Here is a 24,900-nt window from a genome sequence, read left to right as displayed (position 1 = left end):
ACAATGATACAACAATACTAGAAAATAAAGGACTTAAAAAATAATAATTACAAAGGTTCAAAACCAACTATAGCCAGATCCATGCTCTCTTATTCCATGTTTTATTCCGCCGATAATCTAGAATTTGGCCTTCCAGTCTCCATAGACTAGGCAATCCCTACTAGACTATACACCTCATCTCGTTGGTAACCACCGGTGAGGACTCAAGCCGGCATGTCACCCTCTCAGGCTCCTTCGCTTGATCCTCCCACTCCTCAAAGGAATGTCTACACACTAGCATGGGCTTATTTACCGTAGTAGTTTGGGCTCGCAAAACTAAGCAATATTATCCATAACTCTCGCCAGGCCGGTGAGTTCCAACTTTCCAATGGTATGAGGGATACCTTGGGCTAACTCCGAGCCTCGCTAACTTCGCCGCCCAGCTACACAAGCATAGGAACGTGGTTAGCATCAAGGTGGGGAGAAGATGTACCTGTACTTTAATTTAAGTAAGATAGCAACATAATAGTTCAATCCAACCTTATAAGATATGAGAAACAACATTGTCTTTTCAAGAAAGCAACAATTCTACATGAATTTTTAAGTTTAGATAATTATGGGAGCTTATATTCTTAAAAAAAGGAAAAGCAGCATCCTTTATCTTTCTTAATTTATGCTAAGATTAAGAATTAATCTTTTTAGACCTAGCCATTGCCTCCATGAGGGACTCCCAAGGGAAGAGCTCGCGTTACGTTCGGAGCATTCCTTCTTGTGTCGTCGTGTACGCTTCTTGAAGCAACATTTTGGCATCTTTAAGGAGGAGAAATACTATCCACACTCTCGTAGATTGCGCAATCACGAACTCAACGATCCAGACGGATCGTAATTTGGAGTCCGTTTGCTCACTTTCTGAGCAAAAGACTCACTCGTGGAACCATCTTTGAGAGCTAGAGTGTGCTTGCTTAAGTCTCTTTATATGGGGGGAGGGGCAAAAATTAGAGTGTCCTTAAGGTGAGAGCAAGGCTAGCTGGAAACAGAACGAGAGGGCTGGGGGGAACCAGAGAGCTAGGGGGAGAAGGGTTCTCCCCTTAAGTCTATTCACACGAGGGGAGAGGTGGAGGACACCCCGTCCATACCACAAGGGGTGGGAGGCTGCTGGGAACTTGGTTGAAAAAGGGCTTGCTGGGAGGGTGGCTACAAAGGGATTTTGGGGAGAGTCTCCACTTAGAAAGTCAACTGCTTAGCATAGAGGGGGGTGCTGGGGCTGGGGGGTTTATATAGGGTCTGGTGTACAGGTGCGGGCATGGGTAAGGAGAGAGCAAAGAGGGGTGGAAAGGACGGTGAAAGTATGCTGGCCTGTGGTTTCATGGGCCTATAGAAAGGGTGTACGGGTGAGGAGATAGTGGAGTTGCAAAGTTTATTGACTACACATGCTCATCATCTATGGGATGAGAGAAATTGGCACATTCAGCAATGCCTTGACTGATGGTCATTGAGATAGTTCCTAGAGGCAAAGGGGTCAATTTTTCTCACTTGGGATGATTCCTATGGTCGCTTATTCGAGTGTCCTATATTCTTGAGTAGTCGTGATAATAGATACTGAGGATATATACCACATTGGCTATTACAAGACCATGGTACATGGAGATTAGATTATTCCATAAATTAAATAATAATAAAATAAACCATAACATCAAAGCATAAAATCAAAGAGAATGAAAATCAAAGAACACAAAATTGGGTGTAATCTCCCCCCCAATGTGTGTGGCTCCACTCCCACACGCGGTATTTAAAGCATAGTAATAAATTTAGCCCTTGGAGCCATAAATATCATAACTTTTCCAAAATTAGGCTTTTACAAAATTGAACCTTAGTCCAATGCTTTTAAAGCATCTCATCAAAAATAAACCTTGCCCAAACATATGTACAATGGGCCAAACCACAAAATTAAATATTTAACGCACATGTGCTTGGCTAGATAATCTCGTCTAATGTCCACCTTGGTCGTCTCAAACTCATGATCTATACTCAACATAGTCCACAATGTTAGATCACAATTACTTTGGAATCGCTCACAAAAATAATTCTAACAATAGAAATCATTCACTACCATGCTTCACACATAAACCATGCATCACACATAATTAATTGGATTCACTCCCATGATAAAATATTCTGAAAAATCTCACTCCCGTGATAGTCCTCCCGTTTGAGAAACAACCGTCCTCGTTGGTTGTAACTACCAGCACACGTGAGTGATCAAACACATTAAGTGTTCCCACATTAAGTGTTCCCACATTGGATTCACTCACAATGTCATTATGTATTTAAGTGGATTCACTCTCACATGTCCTCACACGCTTCACACGTGTCTTAAAGCTAATTGGATTCACTCACGAGATCAAATTCACAGAACCTTTACACACGCCACACGTGTCTTAAAGTTGATCGGACTCACTCACAATCAAACTCCTACATTGGATTCACTCACAATGTTTTCATATGCGTCACACGTATTCAAAAAGTATACCACACATCTCACACGTGTCATAGCTGGTTGGACTCACTCACAACCAACTAGGGTCACCCTCATCAAGAATTAATTCAAAAGAGTTGATTGGCATCATTCACAATCAAACTCGTACATTGGATTCACTCACAATGTTTTCATACGCACCACACGTATTCAAAAGTATACCACACATCTCATGTGTCACAGCTGGTTGGACTCACTCACAACCAACTAGGGTCACCCTCATCAAGAATTCATTCAAAAGAGTTGATTAGATTCACCAATCAAACTCATACATTTCTTACATGCGTCACACATGTCACAATTGGTTGGATTCACTCACAACCAAATTAATCACACTTGGGTCACCCAAGATATTATTTTCACTTATTGGATTACCTAATAATAATAAATTAATTACCATAACATTCCCTCTTGTTTGGGTCAGTTGCATATTTAATTAGCAAGTGAAGAGAGTCAGAATATAATATCCATCACAGGTAGAATCCCTCTCAACACTAGATTGTGATAAATTATCCGTCACAGATAAATATCACCCGTCTCGGAAATCAAAAGAGTATCTTTCATATACAGTAATACAAGTATCTCTCACAGATACCAACACAAATATCTCTCATAGACACCAACACAAGTATCTTTCATAGACATCTGATTAACTTTATTTGAAAAGAGAATAATTTGAAGAAAGTGTTTTAAATGAGGTGTTGAGTTAAAGGTTGAATGTGAAATAACAATAATTTACATACATTCTTGAGTGATTAGTCAAAAAACACATGTGCATGATTGTTAGTTCACTCAAATCCGGATAGTGAATGGTGTAATATGTATTTTCTTCCGCATATAAAGTACATATCAATCATCGCACTATCTTGACCATTATATTTGAATTTAACTATAGTTTTTTTTAAATAATAATAATAAATTAAACAATGCATAAGTATGAGTTTTAGGCTTACCTGGATTATCATAAATACCTTGATGTTGAGAATTACCCTCTTGATCGAAAGAGAAGTTGTTGTCCTCATGGTTGACTTGTGAAAAATAACAATCCTTGATGAAATCATTAAGAAGTAAACCTCGAGAAAACTTTTTAAAGTCTCATGTTGCTTGTCTTGAAATCTTGAAAAGTAAAAGCCTTTCTGTTGATCTTGTGTCCCTTTAGAGATTCTTGAACCTTGAGAATAGCTCACACAGTCCTTTGGATAGTGTTGTCGTCAGAATCCAAAGAATCGATTCAGAATATGCATGCCTTTGCTTCTTGCGAGTAAATTTTTGCTCAAAATCTTCTCTTTGCCTCTTCTCACTCAAAAACTGAGCTTGAAGTGCGTTTACTTGATCTTAGATAGTAGGCGGTTTTTGTGGATAGATTACCATAGTAAAAGAAACAAGTAAAATATTATGAAAATATAGAAATAAAATAGAAAAGGTAGCAAACTTATCTGACTCCTGTATATTTTGAAAAGAAGGCTTATTGAAGCGCTTGAAGTTGATGGCGTCCCACAAAGAATAAGAATAATAATCCACTAATGCTTTGATGTTGACAATTCGAAAAGGAACTCATTCAAAACCGCTTCGAAAAAATTTTCAAAAATTTTGTTGAGAATTTACGTCCACAATATTTGTTGCAACTTCCAAAAAAGAATGTGAAGAGCTTTTTGAAAATTTTCTACAATCTTAAAAATTTTGATTTTTTCCCAATAGCTGAACTCCCTTTCTTCTTTGATATCTTGAACGCTTTTGAGTTTGAGAAATATAAAGCTTGTATAAGCTTATCAAATTAAGTTTTTTTTAATGATTAAAGCTTTAAATTGTAAAGCTTTTAAATGTAAGCTTTATTCAAAGCTTTTCTAACAAAACTTTACAATACGCTTCATCCAATCAGCATGTTAACTAAAGTCAGATTCCACATAGTGTGCGCAGCGTGAATCGAAGCATATGGAAATAATAGTAGTCCACCATCGTGGAGAATTGAAGCATATTGAAGATAATAGCAGTCCGCCGGCCGAATCGTGGATGGAAAGGAGAAAAATAATTTTAAAAACATAAATTAAAATTTTGGCTTTCATTCTTCCAAGCACCGCACTTCAGCTTTTAATAATTGAAAAAGAGAGAATAGAAAATTAGGAGCCCTCCACACTGTCTATTATAGATATCAGATGTTTCCACTGGCTTAGCAATCTAAAAATTGGACCAAAGCCTCCTTCTTATGCCGATGTCATTCTTACACAGATGGATCAAGAAGAGGTTGAGAATCCATGAAAACCACCTTTTACTTTTACTTGAAGAGGGTGGTTTCCTGCAAATCCACTAATGGTTTTCCACCTTCTTTCCTTGCCCTTGATCTTCAATCACATCCAAGGGTGTACAAAATTCACATAGCCATGTCTTCTTTTGCCCAAAGGTCTTCCACACCTTCTCTTCTTTATCTCTTGGATTTTTGAATGAACTCTGCCCTTGTCCAAAGTCTTTGTACCCTTGGTGCCTGCAGATTCTACTCTTCCCGTGCAAGTATTTTTGAATTTGTTGAAAAGCCTTCAAATTTGCTCCAAGCCAATAACCTTGAGTAAAAATCAATTTCTTGGTTTTCTTCAAATCTCCATGACCCAAATTCAATTCTTGAATTTGTCGTTCTCTGATACCACTGTTTACAGGACCATGGTACATAGAGATTAGATTATTCCATAAATTAAATAATAAAAGAAATAAACTATAACATCAAAGCATCAAATCAAGAGCATGAAAATCAAAGAACACAAGATTGGGTGCAATCTCCTCCCCGACGTGTGTGGCTCCACTCCCACACGCGGTATTTAAATCTTATTAATAAATTTAGCCCTTGGAGCCATAAATAGCATAGCTTTTCCAAAATTGGGCTTTTAAAAAATTGAACCTTAGTCCAATGCTTTTAAAGCATCTCATCAAAAATAAACCTTGCCCAACATATGTACAATGGGCCAAACCATACAACATTAAATATTTAACACATATGTGCTTGGCTAGATAATCTTAGATAATCTCGTCCAAGTCCACCTTGATCGTCTCGAACTAATGATCTATACTCAACATAGTCCACAATGTTAGATCACAATTACTTTGAAATCACCCACAAAAATAATTCTAATAAATAGAAATCATTCACTACCATGCTTCACACATGAACCATGCATCACACATAATTAATTGGATTCACTCCCATGATAAAATATTCTGAAAAATCTCACTCCAGTGATATTGGCATAGATGATGATGATGTATTATATAATCATACATATGATGATGTATCAACACACATATATAATGATATAATCATACACATGATAATGTATCAACACACACATATATGATAATATTAATGTATTATATAATTATACACATGATGATGTATCAACACACACACACATATGATGATATTGACGTACCTCCCCCCCATTTAAGCCTTTGCCTAAGAGTCTAAAGAGATTGCTCTCTTTTGTGCATGAACGTGACAAATTGTATTGTACTGATAGGCTATAAATGATCAATTGAATTCCAATACAAAAATATCATGATTAGCACATGATCTTTGTCTTCACACCACTGCTCAGTCCCCCATTCGTACGACACATCAATCAGCACCCTCGTACAGTTGGACACCTCAGTTGGTACCCTTGCACATCTCACTACCTATGCTCATAGAGAGATAATCCACGTTAGTTCAAAACAATCAATTGAAATCACATAAATCAATCCCAATGCTGTCATGAGAAATATGCACCATAATATCAAATCACAAGTACCACTGGCATGGCACACACGAACGTCCCCAATATAAAATAAGAAATCCCAATAACACGAGTAATTCTCATAATGAAAGCTAAACTACCCCCTGAGAAAGTCTTGCTATTCATGAAAAAAGTACACACAACTGTCAACCCATCATTGCTACCAACAAAGGACATTCATTAAACATGTATCAATACATAAAACCTTAATGGTTAATGTATTTAATATAACCACCTTTAATTAACCCAATCCTAAAAATCCAACTTGGTATTGTCTATGAATATGTCTTAAGGTAGAAAATGCATATATGCAAATATTTCACGAGAGAGAGAGAGAGAGAGAGAGAGAGAGAGAGAGAGAGAGAGAGAGAGAGAGAGAGAGAGAGAGAGAGAGAGAGAGAGAGAGAGAGAGAGAGAGAGAGAAGCATTCCTTCTACAAAGACAACCCAAAAATAAATATAATTCAATTAGTCACAATCAAGATACAATAATTTTTTTTTTGGACAAAGTTAATAAAGTTGTTTCCCATTTTGGCATCCAAATTTTATGTTAATTTCCATGTGACCCCGTTTAGATTTTCTACGTAAAATAAATATTGGAGTTGAAGTGCATGCAATATCATAAACAACAAGACTTGTAGAGGCAAGAAAAACAAGAAGCATAATTATTATGTTTCCTTATTTCATGTCATATATATGAAAATACATCCTTTTAAGAGAAATGTAATTTCAAAGTTGAATTGTTTGAAAATATTTCCTTTCAAAATGTCTTACATAGTTTCTCAAAAGTTCAGAGGGCACTTCCTTTAGGTATGCCCATCAAACAAATGCAATGGGGCATATAACAAGCAAAGTATATGCTTGTTATGACAAAAGTGAAGGGTCATTGTGTGTGCATGCCCGAACCATGGAAGAAGTATATGGCATGGAAACTATTAAGACTCTATGGTGGTCTGAACTCCATAAAAAGAGGTAAGAAAGGGAGTTTATTTGGCAGATGTCTAAAGAGGATGAGAAGAGGGATTTATTTGGCAGATGTCTAAAGAAGATGAGAAGAGGGATTTAGAGGGAAGTGGAATAGCCAGAAATCTCAATACTAAATCTCCCTCTAAATTTCTCTTTAGGTCTTTGAAAGAGTATGGAGGCAAGGATGTGGTGGTGTAGGTGAAGGATGATCTAGGAGTCATTTTGTTAGAGCCCAAGCAGATTGCTGATAAGTGGGTTAAGTATTTGGGTTCTATTATGAGCTTGAAGGAGGACTCTTCTAATGAAAGGTTTGTAGCTAAGAACTATCTTCTATTACGAGCTTGAAGGAGGACTCTTCTAATGAAAGGTTTGTAGCTAAGAACTATCTTCTTAACCTAATCCCTAAGTGTGTTCCACTTGATAGAGTCACTTAGATGGAAAGACCTTTTGATCATGATAAACTTCTACATGCTTTAAGGGTTCTAGGAAGGGAAAAGGCTCCAGGATGGGATGGTTTATTAGTGGAATTCTTCTTGAGCTTCTGGCAATCCTTAAAGAATATTGTTGGAAAAACATGTAACATGGCTACTTGACATAAATGTTAAAGAAGGAACCATCAAGCTGATCCCTTAGCAGATTGCTTGTGACTCTTTACCCCATTGGAGACCCATCACCTTATTAACTGTGTTCTACAAAATTATGCCTAAGGCTACTACTACTGCAACAATGAAACTATGCCCAGTCCTCTAAGAGGTAGTCTCTAAAAGGCAATATGGTTTTATAAAGGGCAGATCAATATATGATAACATATATGCTATCTTGGTGGGGAAGGAAGTGGCAAGTGTGACTAATCAGAGATGTGTCATGTGTCAGCTTGATTTGGAAAAAAGCCTATAATAGGATACACTCGTCTTTCATCTCTAGGGTTATGGAAAAGATGGGGTTTGGGGATAGAATGGTTGATGTTATTTATTCCCTATGTGTAGGATCTTACTCACATGTGCTGATTAATAACATTCTGGTTAGTTAGTTAGAGAGGATTGTCCCCTTGCCCATTTATTGTTTGCATTAGCCACTCATCCCCTTGGAAGATGTAGTTGCTCAAGGTTTGATCTATGAGTTGAAGTTACAGAGGGGAGAGCAATGGCTCATACAATGCTTTGTCGATGACCCTTTGCTCTTCCTACAAGCTTCCAATGATAATGTGAGAGCTTCCCTTAATATTGTCCAATCCTTTGCCAAAACTTCAGGGTTCAAATGTAACATCTTTAAGTCCAGAATTATTAGCTTGACTAAAGAAGAGGATTTTGATCTTACAAGATGGGGGTATCGAGTTATCCATGAGGGGCATATCTTTAAACACTTAGGAGCACCCCTTGGAATTGATGTCTCTATCAAGGACTTGGCTAATTGGGCAATTAAGAAGGCTTGGGTAAACTTAGAAAGTGGCAAGGAATACTTTTCCTTTTCACTTAACGGTGGACACTATGAATACTGTGTTGGGTGCCTTTTTAATGTACCTAGCCCCAGTTGTTGATTTCGAAAGAATTCGCGGGTCCAAATTGATAGGGGCTATTAGTATGGAGAAATCAGAGAAAGGCTAATAGGGGCCTAGCTTATGATTTATCTAGCTTGGGATAAAATATTTCTACCTAAAGACTAGGGGATTTGGGCATACTTCATCTACCTAAAGCCTAGGAGTATGGGCATATTTCATCTACCAGCACATGCTAAAGCCAAGTTGGTCTCCTCTCTTCGTAAGTTTCTAAAACAAGAAGTAAGTTGGACTAGAATGATGAAAATAATAGTGGAATCTTCTTAAGTTAGAGGTAAGGGGGTTTGGGTAGGTCTTTCCTAGGTTGATAAAGAAAGTATTTTCTTTTACTTCTATAATAATAAAAAATGACCCAAATTTCAAGTTCCTATGCCAAGCCTAGAAGGGTGTTATGGAACTTATTGAATGGAATGGTTGTACTAGATCTATTGGTAACTCCTTTTTTCAATTGATTCAACCCCCCTTTGGCTCAAAGATTCAACCTCCCTTTGGTTGGATTTGGCCACTACTAAGAGGTCAAACAACAAGTCTGAAATGTTTTGGTGACTTATGGGATGGACCCTTACTAGGATGTATGGATGATGCCCAAGTATGTATCATATCTCTAACAAGGATATGTGGTGGGTGGTTAGGTATTGGCTAATTTGGATGGTATATGGTGTCAATTGCTTACAATCCTCTCACTTGGTTGAAGGACGACAATGGAAAAATGGGGTGGCATTAGACAAAGGTACTACTAATTTCTTCTACAAGGAGCTAGTGGTCACATGCATTAATGCCCTGTATAGTAATAGGGTATGAAAACTCAATTGGGGGCTTGCTAGTAGCTAGAAGTTTAAATGGGGTCTATCCTAATGAGGATGAAGATGTTTTTGTGGAAAGTTATGATGATTGCTCTACCCTTAGGGGCCAAGCTAGTCAAAAGTTGGTGTGTGTTTTAGGTGTGGATCTTCATGCCTTTTAGAGTTGTCTTGCCATTAGGGACTGCCCCTATTAGGGATTTCTAGGGAAAATGAACAGATGGATAGCTGATTGGATGGGTGTTGGAATGACCTGGCCTATGTGGTTATTTGGTAAATATTGGGACTCAGATTCAGAGACTTCATGGGTGTTGGTGGCTGTTATCAGGTTTACATGCCTTCTAGAAATATGGTTATCGAGGAATATTGGGACTCAGATTCAGAGACTTCATGGGTGTTGGTGGCTGTTATCAGGTTTACATGCCTTCTAGAAATATGGTTATCCAGGAATATCAAAATGGTTGACGTTAAAGCTAGTCAAGGGGTTGATTTTGTTAAATGTAAATATACCTACATCTCTAATTGTTGGGCTATGTAAATATACCTACATCTCTAATTGTTGGGCTATGTAATGCCAATGTCTACAATGCTAATATTCTTAAAGTACTTTAAATAGTACAATGTAGATAAGGGAGGATTCAATGGGTCTATGGGGGCTTCTGATAACGATATTGAGATGTTAGTGCATACTTCTAAAAGGGTCTAACATTTATTACTATTTTGATAAAGAGCTGTGATAAGAAGGAGTTGGTTGATGACGAGCATAAGGGTTACTCTAGGCATGGGTATAGCATGGTGGTACCTAAAGGTCAAGGGACATCGAGAAGATCATGGAGGGATGTCCTTCCATACTGCAAAATTTATCCTAAGAAAGCCTTGTTTTCTATCATCAAAGATTTGGGTTTTCAGTTGGGTTAACTTTCTTGTTGTTCACAACTCGTAGAATAGAGGGGTTGATATGTTGTACTTAGTTGTATTTCTATTATATATATATATATATATATATATACCAAAAAAAGAATTATGTGCTTCATATTCAAAATGCACTTTTAACATGAAATAACTTTGTGAAAAGAGGAGAGTATTCATAGCTCAATCTATAAAAAATTAAGGAATGCTTTGTCCTTGTAATTAAATCTTTGTGTAATAGTAAATCACCCAACAACCTCTACACCACCACTTCAAATACATAAAAAAATGCCTTAATTACATTATGTAATTAGCTATTTGAAAACTTATATTAAAAATTAGACATAACAACAACAAATCACCATTGTTAGGGATGAAGCACAAGTTGACGATCTTCAGTTGAGTAACAAAGAAATCAACATTGTTCGATAATACTGCGAGGTTGATGGACCAAAAACAACAAATCAATGTCTTCCAACTCTGAGCACTTTGACAATTCCCCTTTTGATTGAACCTTAGCGCTTTGACAATTCCCCTTTTGATTGAACCACCCCTCCTCACAATGTCTGCCTAAAAGGCAGGACCAAAAAAAAAAGGCAACAGGACGTCCGTAGTCCCGTCTGAACAATGCAATTGGCGGACGGATCGTGTGAAAGGCCGGGGGAGAGTCTCTCTCCCAGAAGCTCGTTGTTGCGGGTTAGAATTCGCGCTGCAGAAGCTCCAGAGCATGCTGCAGGAGCTCCAAGGGTTTGCGGTGCAGAAGCTCGAAGAACTAGGGTTAGTGTTTGTGCTGCAGAACCTCCAGAGCTGAGAAATATCCAGATCCAAGGTTCTGTGGCTGAGCATCTGCCATGGGAACCGAGCGCAGACGGAAGGTTAGCCTGTTCGATGTAGTGGACGAGAGCGCTATACCAGGGAAGGTGAACCCGAATGGGATCCCTAACCTTAACTCCTTCACGGGCCGCCCTTACTCGCAGCGCTACTACAAGATTCTGGAGAAGCGAAAGACGCTTCCGGTGTGGCAGCAGAGGCAGGATTTCCTCGACGTCTTGGCCAAGAATCAGACGATGATTCTTGTCGGAGAAACGGGTAGCGGAAAAACCACACAGGTACTTCTGTTCCCCTTCCTCCCCTCCTTACTAGGTCCCTGAAAGGTGCTCACTTAAACCTCATAAGATCATCATATGGATTTCAAGGTCCATCGCCATCAGCCTAGGGTTGTTAACATGGGTTCTCCCAAACAAGAGGTCAGGAATCCCTCTCAACCCTCCTAGCAGTGCTCTCATATGTGCATTGATGTGTTTACCTTTTCTCAAATATCCATATGTGCATTATTGCCTCCACACAATTGTGCATAACTGTGCCTCGTGGCGTTTGTTGCTTTATTGAAACCTTTTGATGGGTGGTGGGAGCTGCATGACATCGGTAGGAGCATGTTAGGATAAGCAGAAGCTCTCAATATTTATTTGCATTTTGTAGTTGCAACCAGTTTAGCATCGGTGTGTGAAGGTCTCTCCCTGCTTAGGTGATTGGGAATCTAATGGCAAGGCAGCCTAGAGATGTCAGCATCCTGCCTACGGTTTGAATAACTGACAATGCATGCATTTTTTAGTGTTTAATGCCCGTGGATAGCTTGTGGAGCTCTGACCATCTGTTTCTGAAGAGGCTCAATTGAGCCTACATCTTGCCGATGCCTGCTGCTTTCTCTCCTGCTGGCTGCTCATGACTCTGCAGGATGTCAAGAAGGTGCTTTAATAGCAGCAATATCTTGAAATCTTGAGTGTCTCTATATACTATCAATTCAACCAGTTGTTTTGTGTGGATAGGAATCTGGAAACACATAATAATTGTATTGTTTTTTTTCTTGATACTTAGGATGGAATGTGAGGTGTATGGTCAGGTTACAGAGTTACAGAGTGCAGATTGTTTGTTAAACTGTCGTTTTAGCTTTTTGAGTAATGTTTGCCTTGAAGAATACCAGTGATTGATGCTGGTAATGCAAGGGCTCCTTCATTTTAGTATATTTACAGGAAGACATTTTTTCTAGTAGATCATTTGGAATTGTAAACATATGTGGCTCATATCTGAATCTGCTCGTGTTTTGTGCAGATACCTCAATTTGTTGTAGAGGCGGGCTACACATCAGATAGGAAGCAAATAGCTTGTACTCAACCTCGGAGGGTGGCAGCAATGTCTGTATCCCGCCGTGTGGCAGATGAAATGGATGTGACAATTGGGGAAGAAGTTGGTTACAGCATTCGTTTTGAAGATTGCAGTGGTGGCAAGACTGTTTTGAAGTAAGTTTGAAACATGTGTGTATACTCTGCTGTGTTGTTGGTGGCTTTTTCAAGCTGGGTAGAGTAAGTTTGAAATATGTGTATGTACTCTGCTGTGTTGGTGGTCGCTTTTTTGAGTTGTGTAGAAGCCATTATCTTCTTTGGAAGGTATGACACTGGATATGCATGTTTTAGTTTTAATATCCGGTATTGTTAACACAAGTACCCAGAATTGGATGGCAAGGCTGCAGCTTGACCACTGCCAAGCGATATCTTATGTTTTATATGGCTATGCAAAACTTGTCATCATGTAATAGGTAGGCAGGGTTTCACAATCGTGGTAGGTCTTTTCCCCCCTTTTAGGTGCAGGCTTACAGCTTCTCTCTCTCTCTCTCTCTCTCTCTCTCTCTCTCTCTCATGTGAGTGGGGGTGGGTGAGGAGCTGTGAAGTCACATTTAGTAACTCCTGTATTCTTATAAATAAAAGGTGAATTTGTGAGATTCACATTGCTCACACTACTGTTGCTTGCTTGCTTGAAGGTTTGATTTTCTGTTTGTCTGTACACATACTTGTTGATTGGGTCTCGTAGGGGCTGTATGTGATGCCACAAGACTGCGGTCCTCTCCTCTTTGTTGTTGTTGCTCCCTTAGTGCTCCATTTATCCTCAAATGCACTTTTAACGAAGATCACTGTACTCTTCTACTCTTCTATGGAACTTGTCTGGAATACCATCATACAATGCACTTTTTTGGAGTGTGTTTGAGGCTAGCCATGCTTTTGAAACTTAGACCTTACTTTTTGTTTTGATTTTCTAGGTATCTTACTGATGGTATGCTTTTGAAGGAAGCAATGTCTGATCCTTTACTGGAACGCTACCGTGTGATAATTCTTGATGAGGCTCATGAGAGAACACTAGCTACAGATGTGCTTTTTGGTCTTCTTAAGGAAGTTTTGCGAAATAGGGCTGACTTGAAACTTGTGGTTATGAGTGCAACCCTTGAAGCTGAGAAGTTCCAGTCATATTTCAGTGGTGCACCTCTAATGAAGGTGCCTGGACGACTGCATCCAGTGGAGATTTTCTACACCCAGGAACCTGAGAAGGATTACCTCGAAGCAGCCATTCGTACAGTGGTTCAAATACACATATGTGAGGCTCCTGGAGATATTCTTCTTTTTTTGACAGGTGAAGAAGAGATAGAAGATGCCTGTCGGAAGATATCAAGGGAGTTTCAGAATCTGGGTGATCAGGCTGGGCCTGTGAAAGTTGTTCCTCTATACTCCACATTGCCTCCAGCTTTGCAGTTGAAGATTTTTGAACCTGCCCCTTCCCCTATCAAGAAAGGTGGGCCAGCTGGGCGCAAGATTGTGGTTTCTACAAATATTGCAGAGACGTCGCTTACAATTGATGGAATAGTGTATGTCATTGATCCCGGGTTTGCTAAACAGAAGGTCTACAACCCTAAAATTCGGGTTGAGTCTCTGTTGGTGTCTCCAATTTCCAAGGCAAGTGCTCATCAAAGAGCTGGAAGAGCTGGCAGGACACAACCTGGTAAATGCTTCAGGCTCTACACTGAGAAGAGCTTCCAAAATGATCTACAACCACAAACTTATCCAGAGATTCTGAGATGCAACCTTTCAAATGTGGTGCTTATGCTGAAAAAGCTGGGGATCGATGATTTGGTACACTTTGATTTTATGGACCCTCCTGCTCCTGAGACTCTGATGCGTGCTCTTGAGTTATTGAACTATCTAGCTGCCTTGGATGAGGATGGGAACCTGACGAAGCTGGGTGAGCTCATGAGCGAGTTTCCTTTGGATCCACAAATGTCGAAGATGCTGGTTGTGAGCCCAGATTTCAACTGCTCCAATGAAATACTTACCATCACTGCAATGCTTTCAGGTACGTATCTACTCTCTTACACCTTCTTAGTGTCACTTAGCTGTTCTTCCACCTGTGAAGCTGTCTGTGGTAGCCTGTATGCTTGTGGAGACATCTGAGTTGAGAAGGGAAACATTTGTGAAAGCGCCATCGCGGAAGTCCTTTCTACTGTCTGTTTGGTGCGTTTTAGATTTCTTAAAGAAAGCTGTGATGCAGATAGCTTTTGCAAGGGTATGATCTCGCCTCTCTGCATCTGCTGACCTCCTTGGGCGTCATCTGTGATAACAATGCTCCTTTTCAATAGTCCCCAACTGCTTCCTTCGACCAAAGGAAGAAGAGAAAGCTGCAGATGAAGCGAAGGCTCGATTTGCGCATATTGATGGGGACCACCTGACGCTACTCAATCTGTACCATGCATATAAGCAAAACAGTAAGTTTCTAAATGCACTTATCTGAATTTCATAAAGCATTTTCTGGTAATGAGCTCCCTTCATTGTCATTTGGAAATGCAGGTGAAGACCCTCAGTGGTGCTACGAGAATTTTGTCAACATCAGTGCACTGAAGTCAGCTGATAACGTGCGATCACAACTCATACGCATCATGAACAGGTATACCTTGAAAATGTGCAGTACGAATTTCAAAAGTCGTGCCTACTACGTGAACATTCGGAAGGCCATGCTGGCTGGATACTTCATGCAAGTTGCTCACCTTGAAAGAACGGGCCACTATCTGACAGTGAAAGACAATCAGGTACTTCTCAAATACTTAACAGGTCAAGAGTTGGATGTGCCAAAGAAACCTTCTAATTAGTGCTCCTGTTCTGTAGATGGTTCATTTGCATCCCTCAGCTTGCTTGGACCACAAACCGGAGTGGGTAATCTACAATGAGTTTGTGCTGACCAGTAGAAACTTTATCCGGATTGTGACTGACATTCAGGGTGAATGGTAACGTTGCTTACCTGCAGTATGTAGTAATGATTTTGGTAACTGCTTAAAAAATCTTTACTTCTATCTTGGATATTTTAGGTTTAGCAGTTCCATTTGTTATCGTTGTATGGGTTTTTTATACTGTATTTTGAAGTTTGAACAGGCTCATTGATATTGCACCTCATTACTACGACTTGAGTAATTTCCCCCAATGTGAAGCTAGAAGCCAGTTGGAACGGCTGTACCTGAAGCGTGAGAGGGAGAGGGAGAAGGCTGACTCAAAGAACAAAAGGAATACCTAAAGCCAATGAAGATGCTTCCAATCAGTTGGAGTGGCACGAAATGCATGAACTTGAACTTTGAAGACATTCAATTTCTGTGGATGCCTGTGTTTTGAAGTCAGGCTGCAGTTAATATGTTTCATACAAATGGGCCATTTTATAAGCTCTAGTGTTTCCTGCCATTTTATGAGTAGGCTTTACAAATGTGTTCAGCATGTGTATGGGTCTTTATGTGGGCCTTTTTATGAGCTCTATAAATGTGTTTTGTTGATGTGTGTTCTCTTGCTCTCTTAGGTAGCAAGAGTTATGTGACACTTCCGAAGGTCTTTGTTGGAATGTTTTTATGTAGAGGTGGCATTTTATTGAAGAGTACGGGCTCGATTTAGGTGTTCATAAGCTAGTCCCCTGCCTGTTCTGAGACTTTCGGACACGTGAACCGGGGTGGGCTGTATGCACCTTATTTCAAAGCCTTACCGACTTTGTCTTTAGAGGATATGGTTTTCCTTCTAATTGTGCTGTTTGAATCATGTTATGACTTTGTTGTTGGTCCTCTTTTGGGCTCTTACTCTTATATTTTCTATTTTGTCATTGTATAGTGTAAACCACTTCGTAGGTTAACATGGTTTCACCCACCCGACCTACGGCGTTTTGCCATCTTACTTAAGACTTTGCCTATTTGACATTAAGCTCAAGTTAAGGCCGTTGTTTTTGTTACAGCACTATCTTACAAAAGATAAGTGTCCGTTGGAGTAGACTAGCCATAGATTTTAGGACTCAAAGTTACATTTATCTAATTTACCATGTGCACAACCACCTTTTTTCATCTAGCTTCATGAGTTGCCCAATCTTGTGCTTCTCATTTTCGTAGTCTCGTGCTTGCTCTCCGTATAGTACTTATTGTACGTTTTGATACTCGTACTATACATGCAGTCCATATTGTACTCATTGTACTTGTTGATATTCGCATTGCACTTGTGGCAATTATTGTTGGTTTTGCTTCTCGATGAGTAAAGAGATCAGCTAAGGGTTAATGTATATACTTGCTTAAGACTAGGAATAGAGGTTCATTTTAAAGCTTGGTTGGTCTAGTATGACAAACATAGGCATTTGTAAATAAGTCATTTTCAACACTAAGCAATATACAATCATTCAATCATTCCTTTCCAATAGAATACTTGTGAGCTCTTCTTTGTTAGACATCATCCCCTACTTGTCGGCTTCCTATTTGGTGTCCTAATTTAGCCTCTATGGTTGACCATGTTAGTCAGAGGGGTTGGTCACCTCGCACTCATATTTTGCCCATATTTATTCTCCATTTATTGTCCTGGGTATTTTTCCCAGTCGTGGAGGTCTTTTTCTCTAGTCTGCTGCCTACATGTAGTAGTATATATAGCCGGCATGCCTCCCTCACATATTCACTGCTTGCATTGCTTGCTTAGCTTGTCTAGTTGCAATCCCTCACGAGGTTCTCCCCTCTTGCTCGGGACATGTACCTTTTGGTGATGATATTGAGAGCAGGTTCTCACATGTGTTTCCTCTCCATCTCTCTCTCTCTCTCTCTCTCTCTCTCTCTCTCTCTCTCCCCTCCCTGTGTTTCCATTTCCCTTCTTCCGTTGCACATTCTATCATGGTATTAGAGTGCCGGTGATTTTTAGCGTTGGATGTCCCCTCCTTTGCCTCTTCATATCTGTGTTTTTTTTTGCCCATGGATATATTTGTGTTTTTGTGTTCATGCATTGAAGCTTGCGTTTCTTCAAGGGTTGATTGATCCCCATTCATTGGGTTGCAAGTTCCTCTCTTCAGGGCGTTAGATTTCAGCCTTCTAGGCAGCTTGATAGGGGTGTTTTTCTGGACAGTATACCTGTCCTTGGTGGCACCTTCCAGGGTTCTCAGGTGTTTTTTTTCAGGTCTGGACAACAAATAGTTATCCCAAACACGTTGCGTTTTTGTCTTGTTTGGGCTTGCTTTCCCTAGCCCTGATCTTGGAGCTCTTTGGGCTCCCTTTTGCCTGTCCCTTCTGGTTATCCTGTGCCATCTCTCCCCCCCTGATTGTTCTCTACAGCAGTTCTTGATCTGAGGCTTTAGCATTTTCATATTCAGTCTATTCTATAGTCCCATATAACTCAGCGTTTTCAGATTTGTAGCCATGGTTAATGCGTTTTTCTGAACCGATCTTGTTGGTAGCTCTACCTTTACTTGGGCTTCATCTGTTGGACCCGAAGGTACCTTCTCTTCAGTGTTTTTCCTCATAGGAGGCGTGGACATTGGTTGGCCTGAATTTTCAAGTTTGTAGCCCTTGTTTGGTTGCGTTTTCTTCTCCAATGGACACAGATCACTTGTAGAGGGGGTTCCTTGTTTGGATTGTGGCTTTGGAGACAGTTTGGTACTTGAGGAGGATTTTGAATTTCAGATTTCAGTCAGCATTTTGCTGATTTTGGAGCATCTTTACCTGTATTTTGTTCATGGCCTACACGGTTTCTTGGTTTCTACATGTTCCTTGCCTTTTGTTGGCGGTGGAGTGCTATTTTTTGCTGGATAGCAGTGTTTTGGCTGAGTTTTGCTTCCCACAGGAGTTTTCTACACTCAGAGGGGGCCTTTCTCCAGCTACTTTACTTGAGGATCAGTTTCGGGAGCTGTTTTGTATCTGTAGAGACTTTCTTCTGTGAGTTTCCAGTTTTTTGGAGGAGAGCAGTGATCTTTTCAGAGATCCTAAGCAGAGTTTATTTTGTCTGAGCTTGTGTTCTTTGCAGTATTTGTAGAACAAGGAGGGTGTTTTGCCTTTGCGGTGTGATCCTTTCACATGGATCTTTTATCTGTTTGTTGATTCTTGGGATCTGGTTCTACTTCTGGAATAGTCTTCTGCTATCTGTGATGCTTTTGAGGACTTTGTTACCACTGCAGTTTATATTCATGCTTCCCTTCCTCATTGTGAGAGGAGTCTGCATCTCTTTTGTGATGCTTCTGAGGCTATCCCTCCCCCTGCTAGTTTTGCAGGCTTGTTGTTTTGGAGGATGGTTTTTTGGACCTAGTGGGATGCTTTGGATCTGTGGTTGCTAACCGTGCCTGGGTCATAGTAGTACTTCCAGAGTTTTTTGGATTTGGATCAGAATCAGGTTGGGCTTATATCAGTCCAACGATATCTTTTTTCAGAGGGAGATTTGGAGTCCTTTCATCTTGCGATGCCCACGTGTGTACTTATGTACAACATTGGGCAACTCATGTTATGGAGTTTGAGCAGATGGACTCCATCTTTTCTACAGTCTTTACATCTTGCAATGCCGACCTTTTTAGGGGATGCTTTTGTACAGCATTTGGCTACTCTTGGTACAGAGTTGGAGCAGATTGACTCTACTTCTTTTGAGGTTTCCAATGAGGAGCAATTTGCTTCTCCCAGGATTGATTATATACAGGATCTGATATTGGTTGGTTATGAGGTTTTTCATACCTTCTCCAGGCTGGATACACGACATTCGACTTTGGAGAGTGTTCTTACATGGGTTTGGAACCATTATTTGGAGTAGCATGTCGCAGCCTATATGGTTTTCTTCTTGCAGAGGAGCGGTGTACCCCTATGTTTCCTCTCCATCTTCAAGTCAGGGGATCCCATGCTTCTTGGGAATTATCGTACCATCATGAGATTGGTCACACATTGGCTAGATTATATGTATCTATTCTTGAGAGCAGGAGTTGAGTAGATGGGCAGAGAGAGAGGGCATACGTGCATCAGGGCACGCAGGGTTCGTGTTTAACACCACAACACAGTGGGTTAGGAGGTCAGCACCCACGTTTACATATGGTCAGGAGATAGTGGAGTATACAGATGCAGATACTTACCTTGGTGTGGTTTTTAGTGGCCCACTATTTTCCTTGAGAGGAGAGCAGCGGAGACCAGATTGACTAGAGCTTATGCAGCATTGGGGAGACTAGAGAGGATGTGTTCGTAGGTTTAGTTTCAGGAACCTCGAACAAAGCTCTGGCTCTTTGACACTTTGGTCACTTCAGTCACGCTGTATGGAGTGGAGATATGGGGACCCTCAGTGGATCACCACAGCCGAGCTGGTAGCACTGATGGATGGAGATGTATGGAGAGGCCCTTGGTTTCTATGATTTCCTGGATGACTAGGGCCAAGGTCTCCGTACCACATGATATTATTCGTGCAGAGATGGCATCCCCCCCATTGGTAGTAGAGGCACTCACTCGATCAGTCTCCTTTATACATAGCACTTGGACTCTCTCTAGAGATAGATATACTCGCTTAGCCTTGGAGTCTTCACGATAGTTGACATCACAAGGAGACGGATCATGTTGGTATGCACAGATGACAGCTTGGTTCCAACTGCATGGCTTTAGTATGGACAGGCTACCTCCATTTCAGTACTCCGTGGATGCACCCTCCCTCTCTCTCACACGGGCAGAGATTACCAGACTTATCAGGCAGGACTTGACTCAGCTGGTGGACATTAGGAGGACATGGATACAGTCGACACCACACAAGCTTGGTACGAAGATGGCTTTCTATAGAGATCATCTTCTCCAGCTCACGGAGGATGGGTTTGTGATTAGAAGCTACATGGATACTCATCTTTCTCATGGGGTACGGTGTGCTATTGGTCAGATGCGCACATCCTCACACCAGCTAGAGATCGAGACTGGCAGATTCAGAGGAGTACCAGCAGCAGAGCTGAGGCCAAGATTTGTCGGCTGTGCCAGATGGAGCCAGAGACAGAGTTACATTACATATGTCACTGTCCAGTATATTATGAGATACGAGGCCGTTTTCACTGCCTGTTCAGAGAGGGTTTGACCACTTTCCAGAGTCATGAGATACCAGGATCAGAGATGCCTCGGATTATACTTGCTAGAGCTACGTAGACATAGAGAGGGTCTCTTGAGAGGGAGGGGATCAGAGAGGGAGAGACACCTACAGAGGCAATTTACAGACTTCTTTCGACCAGAGATTGAGCAGTCAGGCCAGCAGGCATTGCAGCTAGCCCTAGAGTATAGATTAGACGCCCCAAGATGAGAGGCCCATCTCGACACCGGCGGAGACTACAACAGAGGATCGGGACCATACTAGGACGGCATGGAAGATGTCCAGTCAGAGTACTCACCATGGAGGACATTGAGGATATCCGCCCCATCGATGAGAGACATCTTTGGATAGTGATGTATATGATGCTTACCTTTGTTGCTGGAGTTTTCCTTCCCAGATGCTATCCATTAGGAGATCCTAGTACCTTACTTTTCCTCATAGTTGTTATTTCAGTTTTGGCTAGTTATTTAGTTGTTTTAGCTTTTCTTACACAGACATTGTATCAGATCTGTTGGATATGATAATTAAGCTATGAAGATTAATCAAAACATACTTAAGGTGGATCAAAGATTGTACAAAACATCATGAATATGAGGGACAAAAATTGATATATGTAGAAAATTACTTTGAGATTAACACAAGACGACACTAATTATGAGATTAGACATGAACCAAACTTATATAATCACTTGATCACGACTTGTAACTTATTTAGAGACTCCTCTACCCTAATTTTAGTTGCATGAGTTGCATGCACCAACCATTTGTAGGCTTTACACCACAACCACAGACCACTAGCCTAACAACCACACATTAAATTGGACTAAGGAGTTGGGATTACATTTATCCAACAAGATCTACCGATTGTTGTAACCTTTTTGGTCTCATAGGTCATTTTGGCCTTTTGAGGACGTTAATATATCATTTCATTTCATTTCATCTCTCTCTCTCTCTCTCTCTCTCTCTCTCTCTCTCTCTCTCTCTCTCTCTCTCTCTCTCCTGTGTTTCCACTTTTCCTTCTTCCGCTGCACATTCTATCATTCTCTTCTCTCTCTCCTGTGTTTCCACTTTTCCTTCTTCCGCTGCACATTCTATCATTCTCTTCTCTCTTCTTGCATGTATGTACGCTGTTGAATCCTTTTTGTTTGATAGATGCATACTAGAGGTTTGCTTGTACGTTATTCTCTTACATTATCTTTTTTCACTCCATTGGCAAAGGAGCTCTTTGGTGAAACAACGGAGTGAGGATGTGACAAACGAGCTAGCGTACCGACATTGAGAAGTTTCAATTGTGGCTTGGAGGTAAGAATCAAGGACATGATTCGACGACAAGGTTAAGGTAAGCTCTTGACTTAAACATATTTAGCACCATCGATGGAGAGTAACCTAGGGCTTAGTTTCGATTCATTCGTCCATTCCAAGGTATTGTGATTACCCAATATTGTCCAGTGTTGATTAGGAGGTAACACTCAAAAACATATGGTTTTACAGTCTTGGATGTGTTAGTTTTGTTGTTTTTTATTTTTCGTCTCTTGGAAAGGTAAAACCTTCATTTCATTGGTTGTGTATGATTTTGAAGTCCATAAGGCTTTGATCTTGTTGCATTGAGCCAAGGAATATTTTAATAATCATGGTTAGGAATGGAATCCACTTTGGAAACATAAACATTAATAATCATGGTTAGGAATGGAATCCACTTTGGAAACATAAACATTAATAAGTTGTGGATTAGACTGGAATAGTTAATTGTATTTATGTATTGTTTGAATTGGTGGCTTAAAAGTATACCAATCCAACAAAAAATAATAAAAAAATACTTAATTACTTGTATAGTCATCATTAATTAAGATTGGGATTATTAATTATCTCTCCGCAAGTTCAAAAAATCTTAAAAACTCCAAAAACCAAGGTAAACTAGATCTTGAGTTTAAGATGTGAGTTCAATTCCATGAAAAAGATGGGAATTTGGAGACGTGAGCTTGGAGAGATGGAATCTCAAGACGTGAGTATAGATGTGAGCTTGGAGATGTGAGTCTAGATATAGGTACACCTAATATTATTTCACCATCTTAAAAGACTTGTATAAGGATATATCTACTCGTGTTCTTTAAGGATTTTTTTTCATACAATGTGGAGCATCTACTAATTATATTGTCCAATAATTGCATGCCAATCTTATCATAGGTCTATTACATAAAACGTCTATGTCCTAGGTAGGACCTATTTCATAAAAATAAAGTATGCGAGCTTAGTTCATACAAATAGGTGTGAGTCTACATATGTGAGCATATATGCATGAATTTGCAGATGTATCTACATATGTGAGTTTGGAAACGTGAGTCCTTAGATGTGAGCCTACATACATGAGCTTTGGACACGTGAATCTAGAGGTGTGAACCTAGAGCATTGAGCCCAACCAAAACAAAGTTTAAAAGTTGAGTTTTTTTGGGTAGTTTGAGCAGAATAAAAGTGTATGAAATTAGTTTCAGACCATCTTCAGGAAGTCCTAGAGACTGTTTTACGAGAGTGAAACCCTTGATGCAAACCTGATTTGAAGTAATAGTCAAAAACGGTAATATAGTGGATGTATTGTATCAAACCACACTTCCTCAAATCCACCTAGCCTTCGGTCCAACAAATGATCAACCTTATTAAGAAGGCAAAACTTCTTTGGTTCCCTCTTCATTGAGGAGCTTTGGGACGAAATGAGTCAAGTAAACATAGACTTGATCAGAGGAACGACAGAACACTTGGAAACACGAGTTCAAATGGTCCTTTGAGCCCCAATTTCACCAATTAGTTATGTAAGCATCACCATAAACTTTATGAAAATGGTACTAAACAGTCCTATCTTTGGCCAAAGCTTTACTGAAGGAGCAGGAACAAGACCAGAAACGTTAAGGTGCTCCCTCAACAAGAAGTGATCAAATCATGTATGATGTCACAATATTTTAAACATTTGGTGTTAATCACTCATGAGTTCGGTTTATCATAGGTAGGCCATGGCCAACAAACATCCCAACAACCGCACGTATGGGAGGCGGGACATGTCTCCTTTGTTGATGTACCATGAGGGACGCAAAACACCCAATAACCACACTTATGGCAATCGAGACATGCCTCATTTGCTATATCATTAGGGATGAGTGTTCCACAAAACACCCAACAACAAGCACAGATAGTACAAGCAAGACTCCCACATTCTCAAGGAGCCCACTATAGAAGTTTCTTCAGCACATAACCAAGTTCCAGTTCTTCTCCATTCGAATGAGCGAAATATGGAATTCAAGAAAGGGTTAGGAACTAATGTCTGGGACTACCTCAAGCCAAAGGGATCCATAAGGGCATTCACATAACATGTCCTTAGTTGCACTTGTAGTCTTAAAGCATGGCCGGAAGAGGACAAGTGCCATTGGAAACCACACAGCTCAATCCTATTAGGTAAGAAATCCCAAACCTTGAAATAGAGGGTTTTGTGCAACCACTCCCTTCTTATGTTCCACTACTATGTGAATATATAGAAGATATGCTTAGGGTGGCTTTTGAAATGGGAAGGGGAGGTATCACAAACATAGCATCTACAGGCTAAGAGTTCAGAAAAACAAAACCAAAGGATAATGACCAAATTTGATGGAACTAGAGATCTTGTTAAATATCTAGAGATGTTCAATCAAATTTGTGAGGCCATGGGAAGGATTGATGATCCCACCAAGATCTGTTCATTTGGTCTTTGCCTTGAAGGCAAATTTGGCTTTGCCTTGAAGGCAAAGTAGTCCAGTGGTTTAGGTCTCTAAACAACCCATATGAAAAGGTCATTATATGAGGTCATGAGATACACATTCATTGTGGGATTCTTGCCAACAAGTGGAGCCAGATTGACCCTCTTTGCACTCATAGATATATAATCTCAAATGAGAGTAAGAAGAAACAATGCGGGACTATATTGCTAGAACCAAGTATCTCCACATGATAGGAGCCCATGCGAAAGATAAGACAACTTATCACTCATTGATTGATTTATGATCGGTCTGAAGAGCAAGAGGCTCCGTGATTATCTCTATAGGACTAGACGTTACATCTTTGATGAGTATTACCGCGAGGTAATATACCTCTAGTAGACAATCTCCAAGGTAAGGATGTAGAAGTTATCCACTCGAACCAATAGATAGGGGACGCATCATCCAAAGCCTCAATGACTAAGAGTGTCCAACTAGCACCAA

The 24,900-nt window shown here is 40.2% G+C and overlaps 1 protein-coding gene across 2 annotated transcripts; it reads left to right on the top strand.

Annotated features, from left to right (window-relative positions):
• Positions 1 to 11,149: 11,149 nt before the first annotated feature.
• On the top strand, positions 11,150 to 16,137 carry LOC147609819 (putative pre-mRNA-splicing factor ATP-dependent RNA helicase DEAH2). Of its 2 annotated transcripts, none has more exons than XM_086787200.1 (7): positions 11,150 to 11,611; positions 12,612 to 12,799; positions 13,594 to 14,678; positions 14,962 to 15,087; positions 15,170 to 15,408; positions 15,485 to 15,603; positions 15,749 to 16,137. In XM_086787200.1, the coding sequence occupies exons 1-7, from the start codon at positions 11,354 to 11,356 to the stop codon at positions 15,885 to 15,887; spliced, it is 2,154 nt and encodes a 717-aa protein (XP_086643326.1). In that variant the 5' UTR covers positions 11,150 to 11,353; the 3' UTR covers positions 15,888 to 16,137. The 2 variants fall into 2 exon arrangements, with proteins under 2 accessions (XP_086643326.1, XP_086643325.1); XM_086787199.1 differs by having other exon boundaries at positions 11,154 to 11,611; positions 15,740 to 16,137.
• The last annotated feature ends 8,763 nt before the right edge of the window (positions 16,138 to 24,900 follow it).

Source organism: Cibotium barometz, chromosome 50 (genome assembly GCF_041138505.1).
Source record: "Cibotium barometz isolate CiBa-2024 chromosome 50, ASM4113850v1, whole genome shotgun sequence".
Lineage (NCBI taxonomy): Eukaryota > Viridiplantae > Streptophyta > Polypodiopsida > Cyatheales > Cibotiaceae > Cibotium > Cibotium barometz.
Note: the sequence above shows the minus strand (reverse complement) of the source record. Positions and strands in the feature narration are given on the sequence as shown.

Excerpts from the sequence above, each read along its gene's own strand:
- LOC147609819 (XM_086787199.1), top strand. The coding sequence starts at position 11,354 with ATGGGAACCGAGCGCAGACGGAAGGTTAGCCTGTTCGATGTAGTGGAC. Across the intron at positions 14,679-14,961 it reads CATCACTGCAATGCTTTCAG|TCCCCAACTGCTTCCTTCGA; the intron begins GTACGTATCTAC and ends CCTTTTCAATAG. Across the intron at positions 15,409-15,484 it reads TGACAGTGAAAGACAATCAG|ATGGTTCATTTGCATCCCTC; the intron begins GTACTTCTCAAA and ends CCTGTTCTGTAG.